The sequence below is a fragment of the Trachypithecus francoisi genome, unplaced genomic scaffold (assembly GCF_009764315.1).
Source record: "Trachypithecus francoisi isolate TF-2019V2 unplaced genomic scaffold, Tfra_2.0 Lachesis_group17, whole genome shotgun sequence".
NCBI classification, from domain to species: Eukaryota; Metazoa; Chordata; class Mammalia; order Primates; family Cercopithecidae; genus Trachypithecus; species Trachypithecus francoisi.
Genome location: NW_022681462.1, coordinates 20,182,578 through 20,195,659, shown reverse-complemented (window position 1 = coordinate 20,195,659; position 13,082 = coordinate 20,182,578). Strand labels below are relative to the sequence as shown.

General features: G+C 43.2%; 1 protein-coding gene across 3 annotated transcripts in view; it reads right to left on the bottom strand.

The window, feature by feature from the left end:
• The window catches only part of ANXA4 (annexin A4), an 86,297-nt gene that overhangs the window by 35,782 nt on the left and 37,433 nt on the right, over positions 1-13,082 (bottom strand). For all 3 annotated transcript variants that reach the window (XM_033239323.1, XM_033239322.1, XM_033239324.1), the window contains 2 exons: positions 11,529-11,583; positions 4,308-4,395 (listed from right to left, as the gene is read on the bottom strand). In XM_033239323.1, coding sequence (XP_033095214.1) covers positions 4,308-4,395; positions 11,529-11,537 — 97 coding nt within the window. In that variant the 5' untranslated portion in view covers positions 11,538-11,583. The remainder of the gene's footprint in view (positions 1-4,307; positions 4,396-11,528; positions 11,584-13,082) is intronic.

Genomic DNA, 13,082 nt, shown 5'->3' with positions numbered 1-13,082 from the left:
TCCTAACCCCTGGCTTTTGGGTACTGCAGAGGACCCCTGAAGCATCTAGAGGAGAGGTAAACAGAATTATTTAACATGTTGAGGTACATAAAATTACCAAAATGATGTCTAATACTCTTCAGGTTATATTTTAGGGGATAATATTAACATGTGTTGCAAAACTGTATGGGATGTCTGTGGTTCTAGTGTCTGAATGTGTGCTATTACAATTAAGCTTGTTATGCTGGGTTTTTGAAAACCACAAAAATAACGAAATTTCTTTGTTAATTGTATTTCTGACTATCCAAACTGGACATTTTGTCATTTACAGACAATTGTTTTGTTTTAATTCTCTTCAAAAGATGGTTTGTAATCAAGCCATGGGACTTTAACAAGTTCTCTCCAATGCAGGTTTGTCATGACCAAAAAATGTACAGGATTCATAAAAGGCTAAAATGTTTACAAATATCAAACAAAACAAAAGTTAATGGAATGAACTAAACTAATAGAAAACTAAAGCAATATTGCTCATTTATGCTTAGAACATGGCTAATCCTATTTTATTTTTTAGAGTCAAAAAAATTTGTCTTTAGCTACAGCCTTTGATAACTAAGCAAAGTGTACTACTATAGGCAAAGTTTGGAGCATGTTTATTTCTCTCTGCCTAATTCCTCTAGAATTTGGAAACTAGTTATAAATATTCTTAAATTACAACAGTATAGTTGTTTGAATCAGTGCAGCAAGAATCCATTTTCTCTTGCAACAAAACACAATTGGAAAAACTGGTTGTTTTACCAAGGCTTTGACTGGAAGGGTATGTTTCCCTTTAAGGAATCAAGCTTAACTTGCTGAGCCAATAAAAAGCCCTGGGGAAAACTGGCCTCATACCTGTCTACACAGTCTCCATACCGGGTTCCCGACCTGCGGTGAGTAAAGAATGTCACTTTCTAACAGGCCTAGGAACCCCATGCTTCTGGAACCTCAAGAAGGAAAATAACTTATCCAACTCACAGGTATTTAAAAGTACAAACCCATGGCTGGGCTTGGCTTTAAAAAGTCCTATCTAAAATTCCTCATGGAACAAGGTTCCATCAAAGCCAATCTAAAAGGCCTGTGTAAGGATGATTATTCTTGCTGTACTTTATGCAAATAATTAGGCCAAGTATAGGACTGAAGTCTGTTTTACAAACAGCCCAGTCCTATCATAGATTGTTTTTAACAAAAATGAAGACAAGAGAAAGAGAAATTATGTTTTAAAACTTATCATACCTCTGTTATTAACTTCTAGTCTCATTAGTTGTTTTTAAGTTCTTGCCGACATTTTAAACTATCCCTGCTTATTCCTGTCAACCAACCAGCAATCTCTGGCTGCAGCTCAGAGAAAACAGAAAGGCATGGGTGATAGAAAAATCTGGAAACATGTTCTAGTTCTGGACAATTATCCTACAAATCCTGCCAGGTAAACTGTAACCCCAAGGTTTCCCTCTTTTTTGGGAAAGTAAGACCAAGGAAGCTAAACAAAGCCAAGCCCCATATACCCACTTACAACAGCACAACCCATCTGAATGGCTCACGGGTATCAAATAAACTCTGTTGTCATGGTTACGGCCTATCGGGCCCCCATTAATAATAGTCGTCTTAATACTCATATTTGGAACCTATATTCTAAACCTCCTTGTAAAGTTTATCTCTTCTCGTCTAGAAACCAACAAGCTTCAGATGGTGCTGCAAATGGAGCCGAAAATGAAACTGCCCTCCTACGAAGGACCCTTAAATCAGCCCCGGAGGAAGCCCCAGCTGCTGTTCCCCACACAACAGCACTCTCCAGCAGGAAGGAGCCAGAAGAAATGTCACCCGATTTCCCCTAGCGGCAGTTAGGGATTCCATTTCTGAGGGGGGAAATATGGTATAGGAGTCAGAAATTATTTAGGTAGACAGTCTACCTAAAAAACTGAGTCCCTGACAGAAAACTTTCCTTTTAACAAAAAGCAGCTCAAAAATAGCTCCCTTTCTAATCTCATGCAGTTCAAAAAAAGCGCTTCTCTTCTAGCAACAGGCAGCCTGAAAGTTGAGGCTGTAAAACACAGAGAAGATGGCTTGAGCACAGAAAGACAGGGGGAAGTCTCCTGGGTAATCACCAAACTTCACACTTACACAATGGGCCCCAGTAAAACAGTGGGTCTTAATAAGCACATTCCTTTCCCTTTAGGTGCACTAAGATAGAGAAGCTAAAAACAGACTGGGGGGATGCCTGCAGCTGCAAGAAGATGTGTGGGAGCAGACACAGAAACTCTCCCTCCCAGGTAAGCAAGACAAAGAAACACAGACTAAGAGTCCATCCATGTGGTCGGAGAATGGGATAAGAGCTGATAGAAAAAACTCTGCGCTATAGACATAGCATACCTGGTCCCAACTAACCATTGGGCCCTAGGAGGATAAGACATTCCCTCCTCAGAGCCCCCTCCTCAGTAGCCCGTTTATAAAAACCCTGACAATTTTACTACCACTTGGCAACCTGCTCGGCACCCCTCTCCGTGATGGAGAGCTATTCTTCTCTTTTGCCTATTAAACTCCTGCTCCAAACTCATTCTCTGTGTGTGTGTGTCTGCAACCTCAATCTCCTTGGCCATGACACCAAAAACCTTGTTATTTACCCCAGACAACAAGGCTGCTTCACCAGCCTTCTCACATTAAATTCCACACATTGCATGTCAGTGCTGTCACAGCTGTCTATCACCACAGCAACAAGCAGAGGGACTCAAGGCAAGAATGTGGACTTAGCGCTGATGACCCTGAGCTTGAGATGGGATCTGTCTAGTGTGAGCCATGGCTCAGTTTCACTCACTATGTGACTTGGTGAGTTACTTGGCCTCTCTGGGTCTCAGTTTCACATGTGTAAAATGGGGCTAAAATGACAATAGGAATAGTTGCTTTCACTAAATCACAGGTTGTTGCATGTATCCAATGAGATAATGTTTGTGAAAGTGCTTTGTAAATCTATGGCACTATATACATACCAGCACTAATTGGAAAACAAATGCATTTCTAAAATTTATTTTTTTTTATTTTTATTTTTGTTTTTTGAGACGGAGTGTCGCTCTGTCGCCCAGGCTGGAGTGCAGTGGCCGGATCTCAGCTCACTGCAAGCTCTGCCTCCCGGGTTTATGCCATTCTCTCGCCTCAGCCTCCCAAGTAGCTGGGACTACAGGCGCCTGCCACCACGCCCGGCTAGTTTTTTTTATTTTTTTAGTAGAGACGGGGTTTCACCATGTTAGCCAGGATGGTCTTGATCTCCTGACCTAGTGATCCGCCCGTCTCGGCCTCCCAAAGTGCTGGGATTACAGGCTTGAGCCACTGCGCCCGGCCTTCTAAAATTTAATATGCAGATTCATGATGTTGTAATTCTTTTTTTTTTTTTTTTTTTTTTTGAGATGGAGTCTCACTCTGTTGCCCAGGCTAGAGTGCAGTGGTGCAAACTTGGCTCGCTGTAAGCTCCGCCTCCTGGGTTCATGCCATTCTCCTGCCTCAGCCTCCCGAGTAGCTGGGACTACAGGTGCCCGCCACCACGCCTGGCTAATTTTTTTGTATTTTTAGTAGAGACGGGGTTTCACCGTGTTAGCCAGCATGGTCTCGATCTCCTGACCTTGTGATCCACCCGCCTCGGCCTCCCAAAGTGCTGGGATTACAGGCTTGAGCCACCGCTCCCGGCCAATGTTGTAATTCAAAGCAGGTTTAAACAATAGGGGAAATCCATAACAAGTATATTAAATGTATCATTCTTTATTAAAGTGAAGAACTAATGCCCCTCCCCATCCAATTTGTCCCAACTTTTCTCAACTTGTCCCATGTGTTTTCTTTCCCTCCCTCCCTCCTTTTCTTCCTTCTTTCCTTCCTTCTTCCCTTCTTTCCCTCTTTCTTTCTTTCTTTTTTGAGATGGAGTCTCACTCTGTCTACCAGGCTGGCGTGCCATGGTGAGATCTCAGCTCACTGCAACCTTGCCTCCTGGGTTCAAGTGATTCTCCTCCCTCAGCCTCCCAAGCAGGTGGGATTACAGGTGTGTGCCACCATGCTTGGCTAATTTTTTTATTTTTAGTCTAGATGGGATCTTGCTATGTTGGCCAGGCTTGTCTCAAACTTTTGGCCTCAAGTGATCCACCCACCTCAGCCTCCCAAAGTGCTGAGATTACACGCGTGAGCCACCACACCCAGACTCCCTTGTGTTTTATTAAAGGAAGACCCACGTGATGGCCAGCAGAAATGGCACCCTCCTGTGTGACCCTGTGATGTGCAATGCACACAGGAGGATTCACTTCCGGCAGGACACTTACCGAGCCCTTTCATGGCCTTCCTCAGGGTCTGGGCATCTTCCACGGCGTTGAATCCTGAAGCAGCTTTGACAGTACCTCCTTTGGTTGCCTGAGCACAAAAGACAGTGATGTTACTGAGAGGCAGCCTCTTACCAACACGGTGTCATCTCATTCGGCAAACATTTGCTGAGCACTGACCATAGCCTAGACAGTATTCTAGGTTCTAGGGATATGGCAGTGACCATGAAAAATGGAGCTCTTGCTCCCCAGGACTGATGCTCTAGCTCATGGGAGGCAGACAGTGAACAAGCCAACAATTCTCAATTCCATAAACTGCCTGGGGGTGAGCAGTGCTGTGAAGCAGATAGAGAGGTCCTGCAGGCCCATTCTGAGGAGTGACATTGAGGTTAAGAGCTGAATGAGATGAAGCAGATGCCCATGCAAACACGGAGGCAAGGGTTATGGGCAGAGGAAACAGCTCCTGCAAAGGCCCTGAGGCCGGAACTAGTTTGTAGGGAGAGCAGGATAGAGGCCAGTGTGGCTCAAGTTGGTGGGCAAGGAGGGGAGGGGAAGATGAACTACATCACTGTGGAATCCTGTTCCCCCTAAAAGGGAAAAATATCAAACCTGAATCCAATCAAGCCTCTAGAGCCAAAAACAAATTTACAGTAAATAGGAGAAAGGAGAATGTTAAACCACACCAAAGGGTTGCAGTCAGCAAAATCCAGACTCTGAGACACAGCACTTAACAAACGACCTAGGCCGGGCGCGGTGGCTCAAGTCTGTAATCCCAGCACTTTGGGAGGCCGAGACGGGCGGATCACGAGGTCAGGAGTTTGAGACCATCCTGGCTAACACGGTAAAACCCCGTCTCTACTGAAAAATACAAAAAGCTAGCCGGGCAAGGTGGCTGGCGCCTGTAGTCCCAGCTACTCGGGAGGCTGAGGCAGGAGAATGGCATGAATCCAGGAGGCGGAGCTTGCAGTGAGCTGAGATCCGGCCACTGCACTCCAGCCCGGGCGACAGAGCAAGACTCTGTCTCAAAAAAAAAAAAAAAAACAAAAAACAAAAAAAAACACGACCTAGTTTCTTCAACAAATAAATGGCAAGGAGAATTTAAAGAGAGAGATGGAAGGGAACTACAGTTTAAAATACATTGAAAAGGAACATCAATGATCATAATGTGAACCTGTAGTACCATAATTTGGATCCTAAGATCCTAAACAGTAAAAAACAAAAGACATTTATGAGACAATGAAAATTTGAACATTGACTTGACATTTGATGACACTAAGGACTTGGTTTTAACATTTTTAGGTATAAGAATGGCATTATGGTGATATTTCATTTTGAAAAGAGGTTTAATTTACTGAAATAGTTTACAGATGAAATGACAAGATGTCTTGGGTTTGCTTCCAAATCACACAGGTGGAGAGAAAGGGGAGGAAGTGGAGATAAAGAAGAAACAGGCCGGACATGGTGACTCACCCCAGCAATCCCAGCACTTTGGGAGGCTGAGGCAGGCGGATCTCTTGAGCCCAGGAGTTTGAGACCAGACGGGGCAACATGGTGAAACCTCATCTCTACAAAAACATACCAAAAAATTAGCTATGCATGGTGGCACAGGCCTGTAGTCCCAGCTACTCAGGATGCTGAGGTGGGAGGATCTCTTGAGCCCAGAAGGTGGAGGCTGCCGTGGGCCGAGAGCGCACCACTGTGCTCCAATCTGGGCGACAGAGTGAGACCCTGTCTCAAAAAAAGACAAAAAACAAGAGTGACGATGAGTTAATAATTATTGACAGGTACACAAAGGGGTTCCTTATAGTATTCTCTTTACTTTCATATATGTTTAAAGTTTTCCATAATAAAAATATTTAAATAAATGAACTAAAAATAAAAAAGAAGGAAATCAGAGAGATGGGCTGGGACCAGAGCAAGGCAGCCCTTCAAGCCAGGTAAGGAGTTTGTATTTTATTCTAAGTGCAGTAGAAAGCCACCGACAGGCTTTGAGCAAGGAGATGGGGACACATGATCTGACTTATCGATTTAAAAGATCCCCTGGGCTGCTGTAGGGAGATGCAGAGACCATCTGAAAGCCTGGGCCGAGATCTGGGGGTGGGATATGAGCTAGACTAGGGTGAAATAGTTAAGATGGAAATAAACAGGAGAACAGACAGCTCAGCACGTGTTTTGGAGCAAAGGCGACAGAACTTGCTGATGGACTGATGTGGGAGGTGAGGAAAAAAAAGAATCAAGTATAACTCTAAATCTTTTCCCCTGAGCAGCTGGGTATCATTTACCCAGACGGGGAAAACCGGAGGAAGACTACTAGATTTAGGGTGGCAGCGTGGGGTGGGATTTAGAGGTTCTATGTTGGAAATGTTAAGCTTGGGATGTCCATTAAATATCCCAGTGGAATTGTCAAAAAGACAATTGGTTACACAATATAAGTCTAGAGGTCACATCCAGCATAATAAAGTTAGGACGCATCAGCATTTGGGTGGTACTTGATGAGATGACCTGGAAAGAAAGTGAAAATAGGGACAGGAACTTAGGATAAGCCTGGGTCTCTCCAACAGTACAGGTCCAAGACAGGAGAGCCCAGAAAGGATGGCCGAGAAGGGGCGGTCCTTGAGCTCATAGGAAATCCAGGATCGAGCACTGTCCAGAGGCTGAGGAATTAGGGAGTAGCTGGCGCTTGGTCTAAGAAGCTTAGTGGGAAGGAGCATAAGCACTGGAGTGGGGTATGAATCTTATCTTTACCTCTTTCTAGCTGTGTGGCCTGGGGACATTTCATTTTTCTCACTTGTATATTGGGAATAATGATAACTCACAGAAACAGGATAATATGGGAATGTACTTAGCACAAAACCCAGAAAAAAGTAAACACTAAAACAAAAACTCAGAATCATCATCATCATCATCATCATCATCATCATCATCAAAGAGGACTTCAGCTGTGCCTCCATAATAAATAAAATAATGAGATTCTTTCATCTATTTCTTGTATTACACCTCCACACAAGCCTATGGGGTAATGCCAAAGCAGAATCTAGGATGGAGCATTTGTGCAAGGTGGCAAAAACGGTGTGGAATAGAGTTAAAGTTTTCCGATAATCTAATTGGATCCAAGAATGTAATATGGGCCATCTAAAGGAATGGAGGATTTTTATACCCTTAGTGCAGTTCTCTAGTGAGCCTGACTTGAGCTTACTGCACTAGACCACCCTGGCCTGGACCTCTCAGGCCCATAGTGGCCCACATCAAGCCCGTCCAAGTCCTCAGGTACCCAGGGCATAGGCCTTCTCTGCTGCAAGACCAGGCTTCCATGTCCTAGATATGGTAAACATTTAGCACTTGGCCATCACCCTTTTACGTCTGACAGAGGAACGTAGAAATGTATGACATCAACTTCCTTGGGCACTTGTTATTGGATGAATTGTATCTCCCCCACAAAAAAAGACACATTGAAGTCCTAACCTCCAGCACCTCAGAATGGGACCTTATTTGGAAATAGGGCTGCTGCAGATTAATCAGTTAAGATGAGGTGATACTGGAGTAGGGTGGGCCCCGATCCAGTATGACTGGTGTCATTATAAGAAGATGTGGATATGAGAAGACAGAGATAAAAGGGGCAAGCACCGTATGACAAAGGCAGCGACGGAAGTTATGCAGCAGCAAGCCAAGGAATAGCTAGGATTGCCAGCAAACCCCCAGAAGCTAGGAAGAGGCCCAGAAGACTTCTGCACAGGTGTGAAAGGGAGCACAGCCCTGCTGACACCTTGCTTTGGGTTTCTGGCCTCCAGAACTGTGAGGCAACACATTTCTATTATTCTAAGCCACCCAGTTTGTGCTATTAGGTTGGTGCAATTACTTTTGCACCAACCTAATACTTTGTTTTGGCAGCTTCAAGAAACTAACAGAGTTACTTTACTTCTTTTCTTCTATTATACATCAGTAGTAATACGCAAATTGGTGACTTGCTGTCAGAACTCCAACATGGCCTTTGGCCCCAGCATGAGACAGCTTTCTGAGTTGAATGTTTCACAAGGTTCTTTTGGAACTCCCGTATTGAAAAATTTTTGGATGGCACTCAAACACTGCATTCAACTATTAAGCAAACTACATTGCTGAGGGACACTACTGTGGGATTAGGATTAATATATAACAAGGTGAATCAATAGAGGAATTGGCAAGGGTGGTTCTGTTTACCAGTTAGCATTCTTAGTGACTCTTTTTCTCCAGGAAAAAGATCAAGAAATGTGTTCCCTGTTAGCATGATAAATACCCATATTGATTAAATTTCAGGGTATAATATACCATTATCCATTCTGGGAAGATAAGGAATTCTGTCCCAAGAGGGCCCATTGTGATAGCAGGCAAAGGAAACAGAGGATACAGGAAGGAATGATGAAAATGAATAGATAAAAATAGGTGCCATATCACAATTGATGAAATGTTGTTATTACATTAATAATGAAGAAGATATATGCCAAAAAGAACGGAATACAATACAATGGAATACTAATTAGCAAAAAAAGGAATGGAGGAACAAACTACTGATGCAACAACACGGATGACTTGCAAAAGAATATAATGCCCAGAAAAAGAAGTCAGACACAAAATAGTACCTACTCTATGATTCCATTTATAGGATGTTCTAGAACAGGCAAAATTAACTTATGATAACACTCAGAACAGCAGTTGCATTGCCTGTGTGGAGTGGAGGGTGGGAAGGGGAGTTGATACGAAAGGGGCATGGAGGAGCTTCTGGGAACGATAAAATGTCCTACCTCGATACACGAGTAGGTTATGTGGGTATACACATTTGTCAAAACTTATCGACCAGTAACCTTAAAGGATGTGCATTTCACTATATGCAAATTATACCTCCATAAAACATGTTTTAAAATCTTGAATACAATGATTTAAAAACATATTGTAGAGAATTTGGCACATTTTTTAAACATTAAGAAGAAAGCAGGGCGCGGTGGCTCACGCCCGTAATCCCAGCACTTTGGGAGGCCGAGGTGGGTGGATCATGAGATCAGGAGTTCAAGACCAGCCTGGCCAACACGGTGAAACCCTGTCTCTACTAAAAATACAAAAAAATTAGTCGGGTGTGGTGGTGGGCACCTGTAATCCCAGCTACTTGGGATGCTGAAGCAGGGGAATCGCTTGAACCCAGGGCGGAGGTGGTAGTGAGCCGAGATCACGCCACTGCACTCCAACCTGGGCAACAGATTGAGACTCTGTCTCAAAAAATAAAAATAAAAAAATTAAGAAGAAAATTAAAACATAACCACTAGAGTAAATAATTTTAATGATATGAAATGTAATATAAACATTACATTATCTCATTAGCATAGAGAAGAGGTAAAGCATAAGATCAGAGTGAATACATAACTTGTTTCCTATACTAAGTAGAGGAAAAGAAAGGCTATAAAACTGTTGTTTATCCTCTTATTACTCTTATTGAAAAATCATTATACATATGAGTAAAGTCTAAAATAAAATAATGGCAAATAGTTGGTGTTTCCAATGTCGTGACTGGATAGTGTCGTTTTCTTTTTAAAATGTCCTTTATCTGTCTAATAAATAATAGTCAGGACAGAAAAACAGGTTTTAGGAGGAAAGATGAGAGCAACTGAGGTAATTTTCCTAGAGTGGAAAGCACACGGAAAGGGCCACTTGATGACAGTCTTCATTTGTAGGAAAGCTGTGCGCCTACTGAAGACAGGAAAAGCATCTCATTAATTCTGAGTCCTAGTACCACATCTGGCACAAAGGAGGGGCACCATAAGCATTTCTGAATAAATATTCTCCATGTTGGCCAGGCACAGTGGCTCACGCTATAATCCCAGCACTTTGGGAGGCCAAGGTGGGAGGATTGCTTGAAGCCAGGAGTTTGAGACCAGCTTGGGTAACATAGCGAGCCCCTCATCCCTATAAAAAATAAAAATAGGCCAGGCTCAGTGGCTCACGCCTGTAACCCCAGCACTTTGGGAGGCCGAAGTGGGTGGATCACGAGGTCAGGTGATCAAGACCATCCTGGCTAACAAGGTGAAACCCCGTCTCTACTAAAAGATACAAAAAATTAGCTGGGCCTGGTGGTGGTTGCCTGCAGTCCCAGCTACTCAGGAGGCTGAGGCAGGAGGATGGCGTGAACCGGGAGGCAGAGCTTGCAGTGAGCCGAGATAGCACGACTGCACTCCAGCCTGAGCAACAGAGGGAGACTCTGTCTCAAAAAAAAAAAAATAAAAAAAAATAAATAAAATAAAAAATAAAAATAAATAAATATTTTTTAAAAATTCTCCATGGCCAGGGAGAATCAATCAGCAAGAAATTGATTTTAAACTAAAGCATGAGAGATTTGGGGCACACATGAATAAGCCTTTGACTGTCAGAGATCATGAAGAAATTTCTGGAACATCTAATGCAAAAAAAAAAAAATTAAGAGTATATTACTCTTTGTTCAGGATAATTCACTTTACACATCCATCTTCCTAAAGGAAGGCATGTCAAGCTGGCAGGCTCTCCAGTTCCTCTCTAGGTATAAGATTTCCACTTCTATTATTGCTTCCTCCAGAAGACCATGGACCAGAATTACTTGTCTATTCAGAAACATATTTGGGTGAGAGAAGGAGAGCAGATGGCCAGCCTTAGGTAGAGCCCATGTTTTCAGCTAAGAGGCTCAGCTTCCACCTCAGAGCTGAACTTTACAGAACTCTCAAAGGGATTCAATCCAATGCTTGTTCCAAAGATCAGATAACCAAGGTCCAAGGCGTCTGATTACTATGTAAAGCAAGAGGCGGCCGACACACCCATATTGTTAGGAAATACCTCTCTTGAAGAGCCTGAAATGATGTGGCTACCTCAGAATATGGATAGCAGTCCTCTTCTGGTGGTAGAACCTGCAGAATTTTTAGTTTTTCCTTTTTAAATGTTCTAAAATAAACATGTAGTGCTTCTGTAGACAGAAAACTACAACTTGTTTCTATATTCTCAGGATGTTAAAAGAATTCAAATAATTCTCTCTTTGAATCAGTTTTCAAGGTCAAGTTGCTTACCACCCCTAAAATAAATTTAAATGATGTTTAGAAATAGATCTGCCTTTTCATGTCCTCCTCCCTCCCCTCTGTTGAGTAAACAAGGCTTTGTTTAAGCTAACAGTCGCTGCGCCCACATTCTGTACCTGTTGGCAGCTGGCATCAGATAAGGTTGAGGTAGTTCACAACTTACCATGGCCATGACTCTAGGTCAAGATTAATGTTCAGTCACCCAAGCGGAAGTTCTTCTGTGATAAAAGCAGAGGGGAAATGATTGTGATGAAGGAAATGGCATTAAAATCATTTATCAGGATAACTTGCAGTTTGCATGAAGCTAAGCCATGAGGAAATGACATCCAACTTAATCAAAAGGCCAGTTACTGATTAGACAAAAATATAAGGAGTGGGCTAGTAATTAGAGAAACTGTGTAAGAAGTCAAGTTTATCATACTGGTAAAATATTTTCCTACCTGTTCTTCTGTTAGGAGATACACACGACAGAAAGGATTCCTATTGTTTTGTTAGGGTAAGGTACCATTACTTGTACTCAAGCTGGACACAGATTCTGAACTGAATGTTATAGCAGACCAGAAGAGGTTCCCCCTTTGAGAAAAGAGATAATCCAACTGCATCAGAGGAAAGTACAGCATACCAGCCTCCCCTCTGTGTGTGCATCTGTGTGAGTGTGTTTGGGTGTGTGTGTACGTGTGTGTGTGATGACAGGCCGGCAGCCCAACCAACATGAGAATCTTTTCATTTCCCAATGGTGATTTTTACTGCCACTATTCTAGGATTAAAGGTGTTTCTTCCCTTTAAGCTGCAGGCTTATACACTTACCTGTGTCCTCGGTTTTCAGCACCCCCTCTTTCATCATCATCATACATTTCTTTCAGTTGTTTAGAATGCACGAAACGTCTTCATTGTAGTCTAGGACTCTTGTGGCGTTCTCGTGATATATAAACAGTTCCCTAACGGCAGCCCACCACCTCCTGTTCCCATATCTAAGTCATATGAACAAGGCACCTGCTCTTTTCTTGTTTTTTTTGAGTCAGGGTCTCCCTCCATGTCCAGGCTGGAGTGTAGTGGTGCAATCATAGCCCACTGCAGCCTCGAACTCCTGAACTCAAGCGATCCTCCTGCCTCAGCCTCCCGAGTCACTGGGACTACAGGCGCAAACCACCTGGATAAGGCTCCTTTTCTCAGAATTTAGTTAGATCTTTGATACTCAAAGAGTCATCCGAGAACCAGGAGTACGTGCATTCCCGGGAGCTTGTTAAAAATGCAGAATCTGGCTGGGCACGGTGGCTCATGCCTGTAATCCCAGCACTTTGGGAGGCTGAGGCAGGTGGATCATTTGAGGTCAGGAGTTTGAGACCAGCCTGGCCCACATGGTGAAACCCCATCTCTACTAAAAATATAAAAATTAGCTAGGGGGTAGTGGCACACGCCTGTAATTCCAGCTACTTGGGAGGCTGAGGCAGGAGAATCACTTGAGCCTGGGAGGCAGAGGTTGCAGCGAGCCAAGATCATGCCACTGCACTCCGGTCTGGGTAACAGAGTGAGACCCTGTCTCAAAAGAAAGAAAGAAAGAAAAAGCAGAATCTCAGATCCCTACCCCAGACTTACTCCCAGAATCTGCATTTTTACAAGATTCTCCAAATATTTGCCTGTACAGTAGTTTGAAAAACACTGGTCTAGATAATCTGACCAAGCAGCATGCCTTTTGATGATAACTAAGTCCTTCTTA